The 16,652-nt window shown below is 39.6% G+C and overlaps 1 protein-coding gene and 1 long non-coding RNA gene across 2 annotated transcripts; one reads left to right on the top strand and one right to left on the bottom strand.

Annotated features, from left to right (window-relative positions):
- Positions 1 to 288: 288 nt before the first annotated feature.
- On the bottom strand, positions 289 to 1,584 carry LOC116675752 (uncharacterized). The gene is made up of 3 exons (XR_004328526.1): positions 1,529 to 1,584; positions 1,410 to 1,438; positions 289 to 404 (listed from the first exon to the last, which is right to left on the bottom strand). It is a non-coding gene; the product is annotated as an uncharacterized LOC116675752 (long non-coding RNA).
- A 407-nt stretch (positions 1,585 to 1,991) lies between these two features.
- LOC116675753 (probable tubulin polyglutamylase TTLL1) lies at positions 1,992 to 13,356 on the top strand. The gene is given in 11 exon segments (XM_032507357.1): positions 1,992 to 2,479; positions 2,598 to 2,721; positions 3,565 to 3,759; positions 3,842 to 3,918; positions 3,921 to 4,035; positions 4,305 to 4,442; positions 6,211 to 6,319; positions 6,864 to 7,007; positions 8,433 to 8,519; positions 9,168 to 9,331; positions 11,646 to 13,356. Coding segments are annotated over 11 exon segments (1,317 nt in total). The 5' UTR covers positions 1,992 to 2,445; the 3' UTR covers positions 11,776 to 13,356.
- The last annotated feature ends 3,296 nt before the right edge of the window (positions 13,357 to 16,652 follow it).

Below are 16,652 nucleotides of genomic sequence, written 5' to 3'. Positions count from 1 at the left end.
GGGAAAAAAAGCGATTACTTAAAATAACACATACGATCACAATACCCACGATTTTGATTATCCCCACCCCTAGTTATTAGAAAGTGTTTATTAGTCCATATTTTTATATTATTAGGTGTTAGATAAAACCCAATCCCACACCAAAGTGATTTTTTTATACATTGTTGTGTGTATTGTGGGATCAGTTGTGTTTGGTACAACTGATCCCACATGGTCTGTAGCCTGAGGCGCCGTCTGTCTGAGCTCTATGGGGGGGGTGTTATATGACTGGTGTCTTGGGAAGGGCCTGCACCACATGTACCTGAGGTTCACGTCAAACAGGGTGTCAGTGTCCACCTCACCAGGTCCAGCCCGGAGGGAGACGACGCGACTCGGCTGTCTTGGTTGTTCCACCATTTTGTTTTCTGAAAAAGAAAAACCGTTATTATTCAAATGATTCACTTCAGTACACGTGAGAGGAAGTTCCTAGAGCTTCATCGGCCATGTTATCCGTGCTGGACTACAACGTTAATAAACAGGCTATGTAAATAATGGGTCATGTGCAGGCTAGGTGGTGGCTGTGTTACCAGGGAGCAATCCAGGTAGATAAAACAGGCTCTCCCAGGTTTGAAGGGATGACATCATCTGTTGGATAAAGTCCAACAACACCTTACTACTTTAGGCCTTTATATCACTAAAGTGTTTTTATGTTTCAGATGTCTGTTTAGAACTATAGAAAAAGCTATAGAGGGATAGAAACTGTCTAACTACCTGATCTTCCTTTATTACTGTATTTATGACTTGTTATTTTCCCCAACCCTTAGGTCTGTTCCATCCTACACGCACCTGTCCTATGACCAGTTTCTGTTGTACCTGCACTTGTCTGCCTCAATGCAATCCATAATTTCCATAACTCAAATCAACCAAACTGCCTTATTACTGAAGAAATAAAAAAATCACTGGTTTCAAGAATCTACCTATAGACTTCATATTTGTTTGTTGATTTACAATAACTATAGAAAAAAATATTATAATGATGTATGTTTATAGTATTTTGAATACTACCTAAATATAGCTTTAAATGTGGGAACCGTAACAATATAATCATAGGTTAGGCCCCATAATAATACCCAGATGACAGTTTTGGAGTATTAATGGTACAACAGCCTATAGTCCTTTGCCATATTGTCATAACAAAGAGATGAAGGCATCACCCAAAGCAAACAAAGGTTGTTGTGAAGATCACACATATTAGATCACACGTTAAACCTGCACATATTAATTCATTAAAAAAGGACTAACTATATTTACAAATTAGCAGTGTATCTTGTTGGAATAGTTTTATGTTAGCTGTTAAACGGATATAAATGAGGCCGCCCAAGCAGTAAACAGGTGCATGCACTATACAACTAGAAAGAAAGAAAACCCACCTGTTGTGTTGATTAAAGTAGACGCCGCCCTGTAATAAGCATAAATACATTATGATGAAAATGCTTTGAAAGTAATAAAATAGAGAAATAAAGGTGTTTTGCATGTGTAGCCTACTTACAGCGGCGTCCTTTAATCTCGTTGCTTTCAGATAATATGACGGGCCACGCCTTTACCTGCTGATACCATGAGGAACCACCCCGTGGCATCATACTCACCTTTCATAAATCTCTCTCTCTCTCTCTCTCTCTCTTTTTTACCATAAGCCTTTTGACCATTAACAGGTGTTTTATTGTGAAGGTCAAAAACAGAACGTCCTCTTTTTGTAAGCATTTTGTCTTGACGGACATCCATGGAACAAGCAGTAACACATTTTTTATTTTTTAATCAGATACAGAAAATACAAAAACGAAACACAAGAATACAACACATGCCAAGGGTCAGTAAAGAATAAATAGAAAATAAATTAAGTAAAAAAAAACTCTTTGCTAGGTCTATGCTCACCCCTGCTGGTACGCTGTGTTAACGACGTCCTGTAATGACATCACTGCGTCCTCCGTTGCTAGGTTATTCTCCCGGAAGGACCAAGCCCATACCGACGTCGTTCATGAGGAATTTCTTGTTTTAGAATTACACTTAACATTGTAATTAGTTGAATACAATATCACCGTATGTTATGTTACATTTTAATACCTGAGACTTTTATTGTGAAGGGTAGTTTGACCGTGGTGGGCGTTTCGACACGGTGTCCAGCTTCACGACGCCATGGGATCAATAAATGTAGCTTGTTAGCAATAAAACCGCTAGCTAACATGGAAGCAGTTATTATTTAATGTTAGCTGGAGCTATCAATGATGCTAACCAACTGTCGCTGTGTCTCGGAATGAGTTTAGCAAGCTAATGACAGTCTGGTGAGATTGCATCACTGACTGGGTGATGTCCGCCCAGCCTCTGCAGCAGTCTTGGGAGGATTCAGCCATAGACAGTTAAAGAAGGATTCAGCCGCCTGCTAACAGAGCCAGCCCCGGCGGCTATTTGATGCTGATGACTGGCTGTTTCCTGACATTGATTTGTAGGTAGGTGACTGCTTTGGCGCATGGTAGCTGCATGCAAGGTTTTTTCTCTCTTTTCCTCTGTGCATTGTATTATCATAAATCCTATTTGTTTACCTGTTATGTGCTCCACCCTAGTGGGAGGCACCATGGCCGGTAAGGTGAAGTGGGTGACAGATATTGAGAAATCCGTGCTCATCAACAACTTTGAAAAGAGGGAATGGCTTCAAGTTACAGAAAACGACGACTGGAATTTCTACTGGTAGGTTTACATCTTATCCACATTCCTCTTTAATCCTCGGACACTGTACTCTGCTGGCACCAAACGGGCAGTAGTGGAAGAAGTACTCCTTATTTGCTTTAATAAAGTATGAATACCACAATATAAAATACAGGCAAAGATCCTGCGTAAAAATATCTTACTTTAAAACCAGTTCAGTGGTTGCCAATTTTGGCTTTTGGGCTCATCCAAATGGTCACGAGTCATAAGATAATTTATGAGGTAGGGAAGAAGTAAAAACGAACCTCTGCTATAAACATTTTACTTTTTTGTAAAAAGATATCTTTTAATCTTTTGTTGCCACCATGTGGCAATAATAGTGTATTTGGGACTGGTGTCACTTAAATAACACCAACCAAGACATCTCTTGGTTAAACTCCTATCAAGTCACAGGCATCTGAAACGTGACAAGAGTTCCCCAACTAGGCACTGTTTTAATTTTTTACTTCACACAAGCCAACAGATTGGAAACTACGGTTTCATTTTTTTTTAAATGTATTGTATTTGTTTTATATTCTTTTCATATGTTTATTAAACTTTGAATCTAAAAAGTAAAATAAATGTAGTGGAATATAAAGTACAATATATGACCCTAAAATCTAGTAGGTAGAAGAAAAAAGTAGCATAAATTAGAAATATTCTGGTAAAGTGAACGTACCTTATCTGCTTTTTACGAGATGACTTTCAAATTTCAAATGGTACAAATAGAGTGCATGTTGATTCTGTGAATGTCAATATTTGAGTAATAATTACATTACCAAGCTCATTTCTGGACCCCAGACCCTCCGATCACCATAATACAGGTTCATTTGTACCCACATGTAGGATGAGCGTCCAGACCATCCGAAATGTGTTCAGCGTGGACACTGGCTACCGCCTGTCAGATGAGCAGATGGTTAACCACTTCCCCAACCACTACGAGCTGACCAGGAAGGACCTAATGATCAAGAACATCAAACGCTACCGCAAGGAGCTGGAGAAGGAAAGCAGTCCGCTAGCAGAGAAGGACGAGAAGGGAAATACCTTTATTTAGGTATCCATTAGAGTGTAGCAATGCACACATTCTTTTCCTTACAATGCTGTCTATATTTAACTATTTGCTCTATATTTCATGCAGATTTGTTCCTGTGACGTTCATGCTCCCCGCCGATTATAATCTCTTTGTGGAGGAGTACCGCAAGAACCGTCCAGCACTTGGATCATGAAGCCCTGCGGGAAGGCTCAGGGCAAAGGCATTTTCCTCATCAATAAACTGTCCCAGATCAAAAAGTGGTCCAGAGACAGCCGCACCTCCACGTGAGTTACCGAAGACGTCGTCCTAACACTTCCTGTAAGGAGGGTTACTCTTTACAGAGATTTGCATGGTGCTGTATATCCCTTCTCTGTTATTTCTCTTATAATAAAAATAAACCAAAGAGCATCAATAGTAAAATATTTTGAATGTATTTGAACATGACGGCCTGTATTATCTATCCTATGAGCATTTGAATCCCAAGTAAACATCCTAAACTGATAATCATCGTTTGTGATTTGCTGATATTTGGCATGTTGCTTTCTGCTCCCAGGTTTGTAGCAGCATCTAGTGGCAAGGAGGCCTATGTCATCTCCCTGTACATTGACAATCCTCTGCTGATAGGAGGGAAGAAGTTTGACCTGCGTCTCTACGTTCTGGTGACCACTTATCGGCCTCTGAAATGCTATATGTAAGCACTGATTTTATATGATTTTTTACGTTGAATATTAGCACCATTTAGTGCAGATGTATTATTATCTACATGTAACAGAATACGGCTGGTTTGCTATAGCATTTGTCTGTAATCAAACTAAACAGTTTTGTCATGACTTATTCATTCAGTAAAGATTTTCGTAATAAATAAATGCCATTGTAGAAAACCTTTAGTAGCCATTATTATTTTTTGTCAAGTATTTTGTTATTAAACTTGCTTATTGAGTCTTAAAGAGTAAAGAATAGTTTAGATTTATTTATTAGCTGACGGACAGAAAATTATTGGCCAGTATATTTTTTTTATATATATATATAGATATATATATATATATATATATATATATATATATATATATATATATATATATATATACACTCACCGGCCACTTTATTAGGTACACCTGTCCAACTGCTCGTTAACACTTAATTTCTAAGCAGCCAATCACATGGCGGCAACTCAGTGCATTTAGGCAGTTCAAACCGAGCATCAGTATGGGGAAGAAAGGTGATTTGAGTGACTTTGAACGTGGCATGATTGTTGGTGCCAGAAGGGCTGGTCTGAGTATTTCAGAAACTGCTAATCTACTGGGATTTTCACGCACAACCATCTCTAGGGTTTACAGAGAATGGTCCGAAAAAGAAAAAACATCCAGTGAGCGGCAGTTCTGTGGGCGGAAATGCCTTGTTGATGCCAGAGGTCAGAGGAGAATGGCCAGACTGGTTCGAGCTGATAGAAGGGCAACAGTGACTCAAATAACCACCCGTTACAACCAAGGTGGGCAGAAGAGCATCTCTGAACGCACAGTACGTCGAATTTGAGGCAGATGGGCTACAGCAGCAGAAGACCACATCGGTGCCAATCCTTTCAGCTAAGAACAAGAAACTGAGACTACAATTTGCACAAGCTCATCGAAATTGGACAATAGAAGATTGGAAAAACGTTGCCTGGTCTGATGAGTCTCGATTTCTGCTGCGACAGTCAGATGGTAGGGTCAGAATTTGCGTCTACAACATGAAAGCATGGATCCATCCTGCCTTGTATCAACGGTTCAGGCTGGTGGTGGTGGTGTCATGGTGTGGGAATATTTTCTTGGCACTCTTTGGGCCCTTGGTACCAATTGAGCATCGTTGCAACGCCACAGCCTACCTGAGTATTGTTGCTGACCAGTCCATCCCTTTATGACCATAATGTACCCAACTTCTGATGGCTACTTTCAGCAGGATAATGCGCCATGTCATAAAGCTGGAATCATCACAGACTGGTTTCTTGAACATGACAATGAGTTCGCTGTACTCAAATGGCCTCCACAGTCACCAGATCTCAATCCAATAGAGCATCTTTGGGATGTGGTGGAACGGGAGATTCGCATCATGGATGTGCAGCCGACAAATCTGCGGCAACTGTGTGATGCCATCATGTCAATATGGACCAAACTCCCTGAGGAATGCTTCCAGCACCTTGTTGAATCTATGCCACGAAGAATTGAGGCAGTTCTGAAGGTAAAAGGGGGTCCAACCCGTTACTAGCATGGGGTACCTAATAAAGTGGCCGGTGGGTGTATATATATATATATAGATATAGATATAGATATATATATATCTTTTGGTTTTGGATTGTCGGTCGAATAAACAATTCGAAAACATGTTATAGATTATTTATTGAAAAAACAGCAGGTAGCTAAAGGAAAAATGAGACTAATTGTTTGTTGCAGCTGATTTGACCCTGTCTGTGGTTTGATCCTTAGGTACAAGCTCGGCTTCTGTAGGTTCTGCACAGTCAAGTACACACCCAGCACCAGTGAACTGGAAAACATGTTTGTTCACCTCACTAATGTGGCCATCCAAAAACATGGGGTAAGTCTGTATCTTGTCTTGTATGGCTAGAAGGTACTACTAATAGATCAATTTGTTTTAAAGGGGTATTCCGCCAATACAGTATTCATAAAGTCTCATGAAGTAGCAGTGACTGCAATATTCAAACTTCCTAACTCCTCCTGCACCCTATATTTCCCACCCACAAATTAATAGTTATTGGACCCTCCCTATATGGTAAATACCCTCCATGCCTCAAAGTTGTACCATAGGCTTTCTGTCAAAAAATGTTGTTCTGAAAAACTTCTGAGCCTGTGAAAAAGGCTCAGAACTACTCCTCATGATGAGTTCACTGATGTTCGTGTGTGTGAAATCTGGGATTGCCTGTTAAATTGAAGCAGTAACTTGCTTTAATATATTTTTTAAGTGTTATTGACTACATTTATAGTTTTTTAAGTTGATGCTGACTAGATCTAAATACACCGACTGATAGATTACAGAAAATAATATTTCTCACAAAGCTGAACTCCATGCGGGGGAAAAAACAAATTTCAATATCTAGTTAGATTGTGTACCTTTAACACAGGATGACTACAACCACGTCCATGGAGGCAAGTGGACGGTCAGTAACCTCCGTTTGTACCTAGAGAGCACCAGAGGGAAGGAGGTGACCAGCCGACTGTTTGACCAGATCCACTGGATCGTGGTGCAGTCACTGAAGGCCGTGGCTGTAAGTGGAGTCTTTTTATTTCGAAATTGAATATGTGACCAATACACCTACATGCTTATTGACATCACAGAATTACAAGATTTTTTAGGAAGTTTGACCACATGCTTAGACTGGGTAAACCCCGCCCACTCTGCTGACGATTTGATTTTGCGCTGCAGCTCGGTCTGAAAACCTGCACGTTTAATTCTCCTGCTTCAGTTTACAATTTTGCGGGAACCAATCACAAACTGGCTTATCCACCTGGCGTGCTATTGGCGGGTTTAACACGATGACGATAGAGAAGCAACCAAGCAGCTTCTTGTTTACATTCAACATAGCGGCCACCGAACACAGCAACCCATTGATGCCACTTTCGCCTCCACATCACCCAGATTGTTGATCTGATTGGTTGAAGGACTATCCAATTGCATACAGAGTTATTTGAACTATGCCTGTTGGTCACGCCTTTTGTACAGAGAAAATACAGAGCAGACTCCCCAGACCAATGCTCAATCTCAAATCTATGGACCTTGCCTTGGTCTGGTAAATGTAAATTGCGCTTTTACATCTACAGGAAACATTCACCATTCAGACACATTCATATACTGTGGCCGGGGCTGCCGTACAAGCTCATCAGATAAACATTCATACTCCGATGCGCAGCACCGGGGGCAACTTGGGGTTCAGTGTCTTGCCCAAGGACACTTCGACAATGACTGCAGGGGCAGGGATTGAACCACCAACCTTCCGACTGGCAGGCAACCGCTCTACCACTGAGCCACAGCCGTAATTGCCAGGCTACCACATGCTAGCACTTATAATAAACTCAGTGCCTGTTGGAAACACTAGACATCTTTAGGAGTGATATTTAACTGTGTCATGTGGAACATGTTGCAATAGCACCTCCACACTATATTGATAGTTATACTGACGTAGCTACAGGGAAGTCTTTGTCCTAACTTGACTAAATATCAAAAGAGTTTGTGGCGATATCATTTGTGACAGTACAACCTTAAATGATAGATTGCTGGTAGTCACAGTTAGTAGAAATGTTACAAATGTATGAGGAAGCTCTTACTCCCTTTGATAGCTCAGTTGTTAAAGCGGAGGACTGTAGTGGCATTTCCAGTGATCCTTAGGTTGTTGGTTCAAATCCGGCTCAAAGGAATGAGTTTTAATTGTGTTATGGAATATGTTGTCTAAAAGTAGCATTGCAACATCTATTTTTGAAGCACTGTCTACTGTCAAGGCTACAACTTTGTGTTCTATCCTGTTCTCTGAGTCCACCACAAGCTGTTTTGGTTTTGCAGATGTTGACCTCCAGGTGATTGTCGTTGCACCATGCGCCGCAGCTCTCTCCTCTTAAAAAATAAAAATATCATAATCTCTGACGATGTATGTCAACTCCTCTTCCTAATTCCTTCTCTGTTTTTTTCTCTCTTACAGCCTGTGATGAACAATGACAAGCATTGTTTTGAGTGTTACGGGTATGACATCATTATTGATGACAAGCTCAAGCCATGGCTTATTGAGGTAAGTAGTTTAACGAGTGTTTTTACCTGCATAGACAGCTACAAATCACATGAAAGATCTGGGTTTTTTTGCCTTTTTGGTAAATAAATGCAAAAGGATTTCTTTTTTGCCAAACCCAAAGATTAGCATGACATGACTCCACAGTGTTATTGTGTTACCATTGTGTTGTGTTTTTTTTTACATTCTATACTGTGCTTGTCATGTGGCATAGTTTATTGCACTCATTTTGACAGCTGTAGTTGCTGGGTTTCCATGCTGGGTCTATTTCAGACACCAATCTGATCTATTTTTGGTGACAAAATTGGTTGTAGGACATAGAGGGTCCTCAGTGAGGGAATGAAAAAACATGTGCCACAAACCTAGTCAAGAAAGTGTTCCTTTGTTCATTATTCTATACTTAGCTAAACTCCTTTCTCTACTTAAGTGTGTGTTGATATCAAGGTTGCTGCTTCATCTCCCTCTTGGCACTTACTCTTTGAAGTTTATGAGCACAGCTGTTAAAGCACCTTAGCAGAATTTTCTGCCTGATGATAGCTTCTTTATGGGGATGGGAAGAATTTGAAATGAAACAATGTGCTCATGCCTGTTTGGATCCAACCTTCTCTTCAAATATAAACGTCACTTTCTTTTGATCTTTGTCATTCTCAGGTCAATGCCTCTCCCTCGCTGACCTCCAGCACAGCCAACGACCGCATCCTGAAGTACAACCTCATCAACGACACCCTCAATATTGTAACGCCCAATGGGGACATCCCAGACTGCCGCTGGAATCGCAGCCCGCCTCGTGAAGCCCTGGGCAACTATCAAGTCCTGTGAGAGACATTAAAATCTACCTTTTCACATTCAGACAAACTCAGCAACCTCCAAGTAATGTCACACAGCTGCTAAATGCACCAGTCAAAAGATAGCTCTCTTGGTAGAGCGGTGGACTGTAGAGGTTATGCCAGCCGATCTTATGTCGCTGGTTCAACTCTGGCTTACAAGAACTACTTTTCACTGTGTTTTATGGAACAAAATCCATTACATCTTACAATCTTTATTAATATTAATATTACCAAAGTCAATTTTCACTTGCAAAGAATTTGCCTTTGTGTATTTGGACATTAAAAAGGGAGTAAAAAACAAGACAATGTACTGCTACAGTTAAAAACATAAATGCAGAATAGATGTATTGCACTAACAAGTGTGTAAAAAAGACACTACAACAAAAATAACAAATACTGTATGTACAATATAAGATAAAATAAAGGGAAAGAAGTAGGACTGTACAGTTTAGTGCCTTGTCGGGTTAGTGACTATGGGTGGGACTGTCAGTGAGGTTCCCGGGGCTTGTTAATGAGGCCCACTGCAATCAAGAGAATCTGTTCTTGTGGCGTAAGGTTTTGGATCCTTGTAGACCGCAGCTTTCTGCCAGAGGCGGGTGTTTCAAAAGCTTTTTGCCCCATTCTAAACAAAATAATGAGGGTAGGGTATGTTTTACCGCCTTGTTTACATATTGAATCTATGTAAAAGCAACCAGAGGGTGGAAATTACTATGTTACCCCTCTTTCTTTGCCTCAGCTGGCTCTTACTCCCTTCTCCACACTACAACACCACAGTTCAAAGTAGGGCCTTACACGCATTGTGTGTCAATGATCTCATCTCCCTTCGATAGCTCAGTTGGTAGAGCGGAGGACTGTAGTGGATGTAACAGGTATCCTTAGGTCGCTTCAAATCCGGCTCGAAGGAGATCTTTTTAATCACACTGATTGATGTGTGATATCTCTGTGTTCACATGCAAACATTCTAGGGTTTGCAGTATTAGTATTTAGCACAAATATTCCTGAACTATTACAGTACTTCATTATACACTCTGCACTCTCCTAAACATCCTATGCTAGCTTTCTGTTGCTTTCTATGCTAAAACAGTTGTTAACCTTAGTGAACTGTATGATAGAGACCTTAAACAATTTTTTTGCCACAAAAATTAATTGTTATTTTATTTTGTTTTTAATATGTTTAGACAAACTTTTTATTTGTTTTTTTTCAGGTATCCTTATCCACTTATCCTTGGTCTCTATCATTATCATTATTCTTTCCCCACATATTTTTTTACATTATCTTTAGCAGAACCAGCCTCTTATCAAGGCAAATTTGGATAATGTTTTACACATGTTGTAGCTGTGTAGATAATATATAAACTTTGCTTGTGACTGCTGCAACATGAATATTAAGAGCGTATAGACATGCTAGCTGTTTTGTGAGGCAACATGCTTAAAAGATCACTCTTCCAAGCCAGATTTGAACCAGTGACCTAAGAATACCTGGCATTTCCACTACAGTTCTCCACTCTACAAACTGAGCTATCAAAGGTATTTAACAAGGTAGCGCCAACAGACAGGTTACACGTCTGAATTGCGTTCACATAGCTTTGACTGTGTAAACAAGGCGCTAAAGCACACACTTTTTAAAATGGGGCAAATATTTTCATATAACTCGTTTGATTTTGTAGGTAGAGTACCGAGTTCAGAATGACGATCATGTGGACTTCCACCTTATTGTCACAAAAAGACATACTGTATGCCTGTTGTTCATCCGCTGCAGTACAGCTATGGTAACATGACAAATACTGTCAAACCATGAAGTTTTATCCTCTCAAACCTGCAGCTAAATGAGCACAGTATCTGTATTAATCACTGACTTTGTTAATTATTCAGTGAAAATGTCACACACACTCCTTCGAGCCGGATATGAACCAGCGACCTAAGGATGCCTGGTATTTCCACTACAGTCCTCCGCTCTACCAACTGAGCTATCGAAGGGGTGTACAAACTTCACAACAAAGAGGCTATATATCTCTGAACTGTGTTTACATAGACTTAGCTGTGTAAACAAGGTGCTAAAGCACACACTGCCCTCGCTATTGTGTGAGAATGGGTGCACCTATTGTCAGACAACCTTTTTCCCAACTCGTTTGATTTTCTAGATCAGAATGACGATCATGTGAATCATGTGCCTGGTATTTCCATTACAGTCCTCCACTCTACCAACTGAGCTATCAAAGGAATGTTGTCAGGAAGTACCAGAGAGGTGAAGAATTATGTTTAAACACTACGTCTGTCTCTGATTCCCTCTGCGTGTCACCAGGTACGACGAGGAGCAGACGCAGAGCGAGAATGCAGAGCGAGACCTGCGGAGCCGCTCGAGTCAGTCCATGGGGTCGAGAGGCACCAAGGGGAGTGCAGGAGTTCGCCCCGCTGCCGCCACCTGGAAGTGAGGTGATGTTGCTGACTCTTAATGGCTTCTTGTACAATATTACAAGGTCCAACGGGGGATAAAAAAAAAGAACCAGACTTTTTTTTTTATCCCAGCTATTCGCCGCAGGACTGGTCCCTGTCTCCACATGTCACTGACTGAGTTCACAGGGGGCGACAACCCTAGTGATGAAGGGGAGGAAAATCAACATTGTGGTCATATTTGGACAGTATAAAGGTTGCCAGTGGCCGCTGTTTGTGTGAAGGCGTAACTACAAATGCAGACATTATGTTGGTGGGACCGATGTCTCAACAGCAGCAACAACAACAGCCCAAGCTCCCTATGAAGATAAGTGAAAACTTCCCCAAAAAAGTAATGACAGAAAGAAAAAAGTGAACGAAACTCGGAGAGGAAATTCCAAAAGAAGAGCGCTCCCCTTGGATGGCTAGGGGTGGTAAAATGGCAACTACACAAGCTGTATGTTTTATATGAATGGGATTAAAGTTCAACGTGAGCAAGGAGGATTACAACAATCTGATCTATGCATGATTACTGAGTCCTGACACTTTAACTTCACCCACCACACAGGTGCTAAAAAGAAGGAGCTCTGTGAGATGAAGTGCTTTGGAAAAAAGAAAGAAAGAGGAACAAGAGATCTGACTAACGCAAAGGGTATACAGATATAATATACTTATAGGCAGAATTAATATGTTTAGATCCCAAAATAGAATTTAATAATGTTTTTATATGTTTAGTATCAGTATACATATGCAGGGGGGTTTCATTAAAGATTGATTGTATTCAGTGCTAAACCCTGTTGCAACATATTACTTTATTTTTGCTTGAATATTAAAAAAACATGCATTTTGAGTTGGACTACCAATGTCATACAGTAGCTGTTGCACATCTAAAATGTTAAATAATAATAATATGTGTTGGGAATGTACAGTATGCATTCTTAGCTGTCAACTGTTTATTTCCTGCGACTACTGAAATATTCAAACACCTATGATGAATAAATAGCTACCTGTTTGATACGCTGAAGGGTATCAAAAGATGGTATTTTAGTTGTCTGCAGTATTACGTTGAAACAAATTGTCACCAGATACATGCAGCTTGAGCTTTTGGAGACATTTGAAAAGAATGTATCACTTAAGGAATGATAACGGGGATTTAAAAGAAAATAGGGCGATCAGAATGCTCACACAACAATCAAGGATAAGGTCAATGATCAAGATTATCATAATAATTACTTTAAAAAGGGGGGGGGGGCTTCTTTTGTGAATGGATGAAAGAAAGGTGGTGAAAGGGTTCCAGAGAAAACATTTCTGCAACCAGATTGTGATTAAATTAAGCTCTTGATGCTTAAACATTTAGCCCTACTCTGATAAAGAAATCAAGTTGGTGCTATGTGAAATTAAATAGTTGATTTTTTATGTATAATAAAGAACAGGCAGAACATTTTTCATTGATTATGCAATGTAATGAATTTTGATTCTTTCTTTCTTCTTGTCACTTCTCTGTGGTAAGGGGCCCTATAGCCTTTGATGAATGTAATCTGTCTGGAGTTTAGATTAATCAGAAGCTAATCCTTCCTCAAAAGCCCCCCAAAAAGCCTTATGTTCTTGCTGTTACATGCACCCCACCCCTCTTGTTTCCTCCTGTAGCCGGTTACTACACGCAGAATAGCATCTTGTCAAGGTGTGTAAGCCATAGACGTGTTGGTGTGTGATCTCTGACCAAACTTCCCCTAGCCATCTGCAGAGCAGGAAGACATACATGTCCTCATGTGCTAGAGACCAAATCTACTGAGAGATTAATCAAACTCTGAGGTGTGTCCAGCCGTCAAATAAGGAACTGGGCCGACATGAGGCTAGGTTCCCACTGCAGTCTTTTTTCTTTCTTTTTTTTTTGCATAAACTGTGCAGCTTAAGTTGTGTACATGAAACCTAGCTTTTTTGTTTTTAACATTGCAGTAATGAGATCTATCTGTATAAGAAATGTAGTGTTACTTTTTAGTATGTGTCTAACTTTCAATAAAATATCTATATTGGTGCTGCCCTGACAATACATCAAGTTCATTTTAGAGTGGGAAAATATGTTTGTGTAAAGCAGGTGAGCTGGTCCTTTAAAATTTTAGAGAAATGTGTTAGTAGTTATAATCCATTCAGATTACAGAATTACAGCATTAGTTTATGGCTTCTGTATTAGTAAAGAAAGACTATATTTACAGTAAACAGCATAAATTAAATTAAAGGGGGTTATTGACGTGAAACATTAGACAGTTTTAACTATTTCAGAAAAGGCGCCTAAATCTGAATTTGCGTTTACATACTGTCATTATGATTTGCTTGATATGTTCTTACAACACCACTTTAGTTTGTGGCTAAACATGTTGCTTGATAACTTTATTGTTTAACTTCTGGATGACCTGTGGCACACATAACCTCTGAATTTATCAACTCCATTGCCATGGATTGGTTTATTTAAAACTTTAATTAAAACTGGATTACCAAGCAGGCAACTACCCCAGACCCCCAGTCGGCCCACTAGCACAACATCACCTAGAAGGTAGGCCTTACTGTTATGGAGTTTAAGAGAAATCAAATTAATCCTTATTTTACTGATGCCCCCTAAACGCCTGTCTAGGGCCCCAAACATCATAGTGGCAACCAGTGCCAATAGGGTGCCTCAGAACAAAGTGAGAAAAACTTTAAAAAAAATATGACATCAGACAGCTAGGCCTCTCCATAGTTGAATGAATCTAACCTTTCTTAAATATTTCAATTACCATGTCTCGATTAAACTGTTAGTTGTCTACCAAGGTGTTGTTATAGTCTGACATCATGGTTATTCTCCCTCTCTGTCTCTCTGAAATGACCTGTGATTGGCCAAAGCAGAGACCGTTTAGAAGTTATAGAAAATCTTTGGCCAAAGCCAGATGGCTAGATTTTTCTGAAGCCTGAATAGAGAGGCAAGAGGAAGTGCAGAAGTCTAGTTTTCTCTCAGACCACTTGAATTACAATATGCTAAAAGATTATTATCTATGTTTGACCCATAGACTCAATATTAACAGTCTATTGTTTGACCAATGATGCCGAAAATAAAGTCTGTACTGTAGCTTTAAATAATGTAGCCATTTTATATTATTTGATTATTATTACTAATGCATTACTTTGTAATTTCATTTATAAAGTGATCATATGTAAAAACTCAATTTGCAAAACTATATTTGTTAAAAAAAGTGGAGTAAAGTAAAAAAAAATCCTCTGAAATGTAGTGGAATAGAGACAACGTAATAAGGAATGGAAATACTCAAGTAACGTTAAGGCCAAACTACCTAAGATTGCACAGTAACATTACATATACCTATATATTTTCCACCCCTCGGTGTTGGTCTTATTTTGAAAATATTAACCGGATGTTCAGTGCCCTTCTGTGACTAACTGACGGGTGTCTATGGTTGTGTCAGATAGTCGATCGATGGTGCCGCTGCTGAGCAAAAAAACGGGTGAAAAGATTTGTAAATTGACACCACCAAAATAATTAACTCTTCAATTAAAACTAAACCGTCAAGAGGAATAAACCAGTGCCAGGTAAGCTTAAGCTAAGACATTTACGTTGAATCTTTAAACTTTTTACTATAGGGGCTGTGGCTAATTCGCTAACTGTTAACATTTGTGCTAAGGAGCTAACGTTAAAGTTAGTTAACGTTACTTCCCGATGGGAGGAGGTTGATAGCTGTTCATAAAAACTTTAAATGATTTAATTTAGTAAAAGCTACAATATCGGTAGTACTTTAGCGATCTTAGGTGTGCGATAAAGTATAAAATAAAAGTTTAACGTTAACTAGCTAGTTTACCATTGACTGTCTCACGGTTGCGGTAACGTTAAGTTGAGTATTTCAGGGTAACTGTTATCGAAAGTCCAAAGACTTATGAAGCGAACGTTAGCACTGTTCGGTCGTAACGCTTGTGTTAGCAGCTAGCTAGTTTACAAATGTCACTGTTTGTCGGACTTCTGGTTTTCATGAACCAGGTTAATTCGTGTAACGTCAGTTGTTTGAAGATGTTTTACCACTGGTTTGTAGTTTTCGCAGGGAGAGTCTAGTGTTTCACTGCCTCGAGTGGTGAAGGGCGGGGCAGGTTTCGTCAGTAAAGATAACCCCCTGTTCCATGTCATATCATCCGGCATGCTGAACTTACAACATTACATAATTTTGTCATTTTCTTTGGAGAGAGATGGCTTAGCTAGTTGCTGCAGGCTGCCTGTTTCCCATGTTTCGTGTGCAGTCCAGGCAGTGTTTTAAATTGCACAGTATGCTCTACGTGGAAGTCCATTACAGCCAATGGGATGAAAATAGAATCCTCTAAGTCACTATAATGAAATAATGAGTAAGTATCTCACAATATTCAATTAATATCTTTTTGAAAAATCTATTCATATACTAAGTTGAGATACAAGGCTACGTCATTGTTTTGACATACTAAGCTCTTATTTTGAGATACAAACGTAATCCTTTAAGATACCAAGTCATTATTTTGAGATGCTAGGTAATTTTTTCGAACTTAAAGGATCTCTTTTTCCTCAGATTGCCAAAAATGGGCTACCATAAGCTCCCAATTTATGTCCTCAATCCTGTACTGCACAAAGTTTTGTAAGGTGTTGGTGGCTGTAATATTAAAATTTACAACCATGTGAAGCAGGAAGCTTACAATCTATTTCTGAGCATGACAAACAAGACATACTCATGATATTGCCGTGAATCAGTGGAAGTTATCAGTCTTAACAGTCATGCAGCTGAGCATTTAGACGTGCCTAGTGACAGGTATTGGTTGGTATCTGTGTTTGTTGGGTGTGTAGTGTTACCAGAGTAAAGCAGTAGTGAAAGTTCTGTGG

This window comes from Etheostoma spectabile, unplaced genomic scaffold (assembly GCF_008692095.1).
Source record: "Etheostoma spectabile isolate EspeVRDwgs_2016 unplaced genomic scaffold, UIUC_Espe_1.0 scaffold00002197, whole genome shotgun sequence".
Lineage (NCBI taxonomy): Eukaryota > Metazoa > Chordata > Actinopteri > Perciformes > Percidae > Etheostoma > Etheostoma spectabile.
This window is presented reverse-complemented; position numbering and strand designations above follow the sequence as displayed.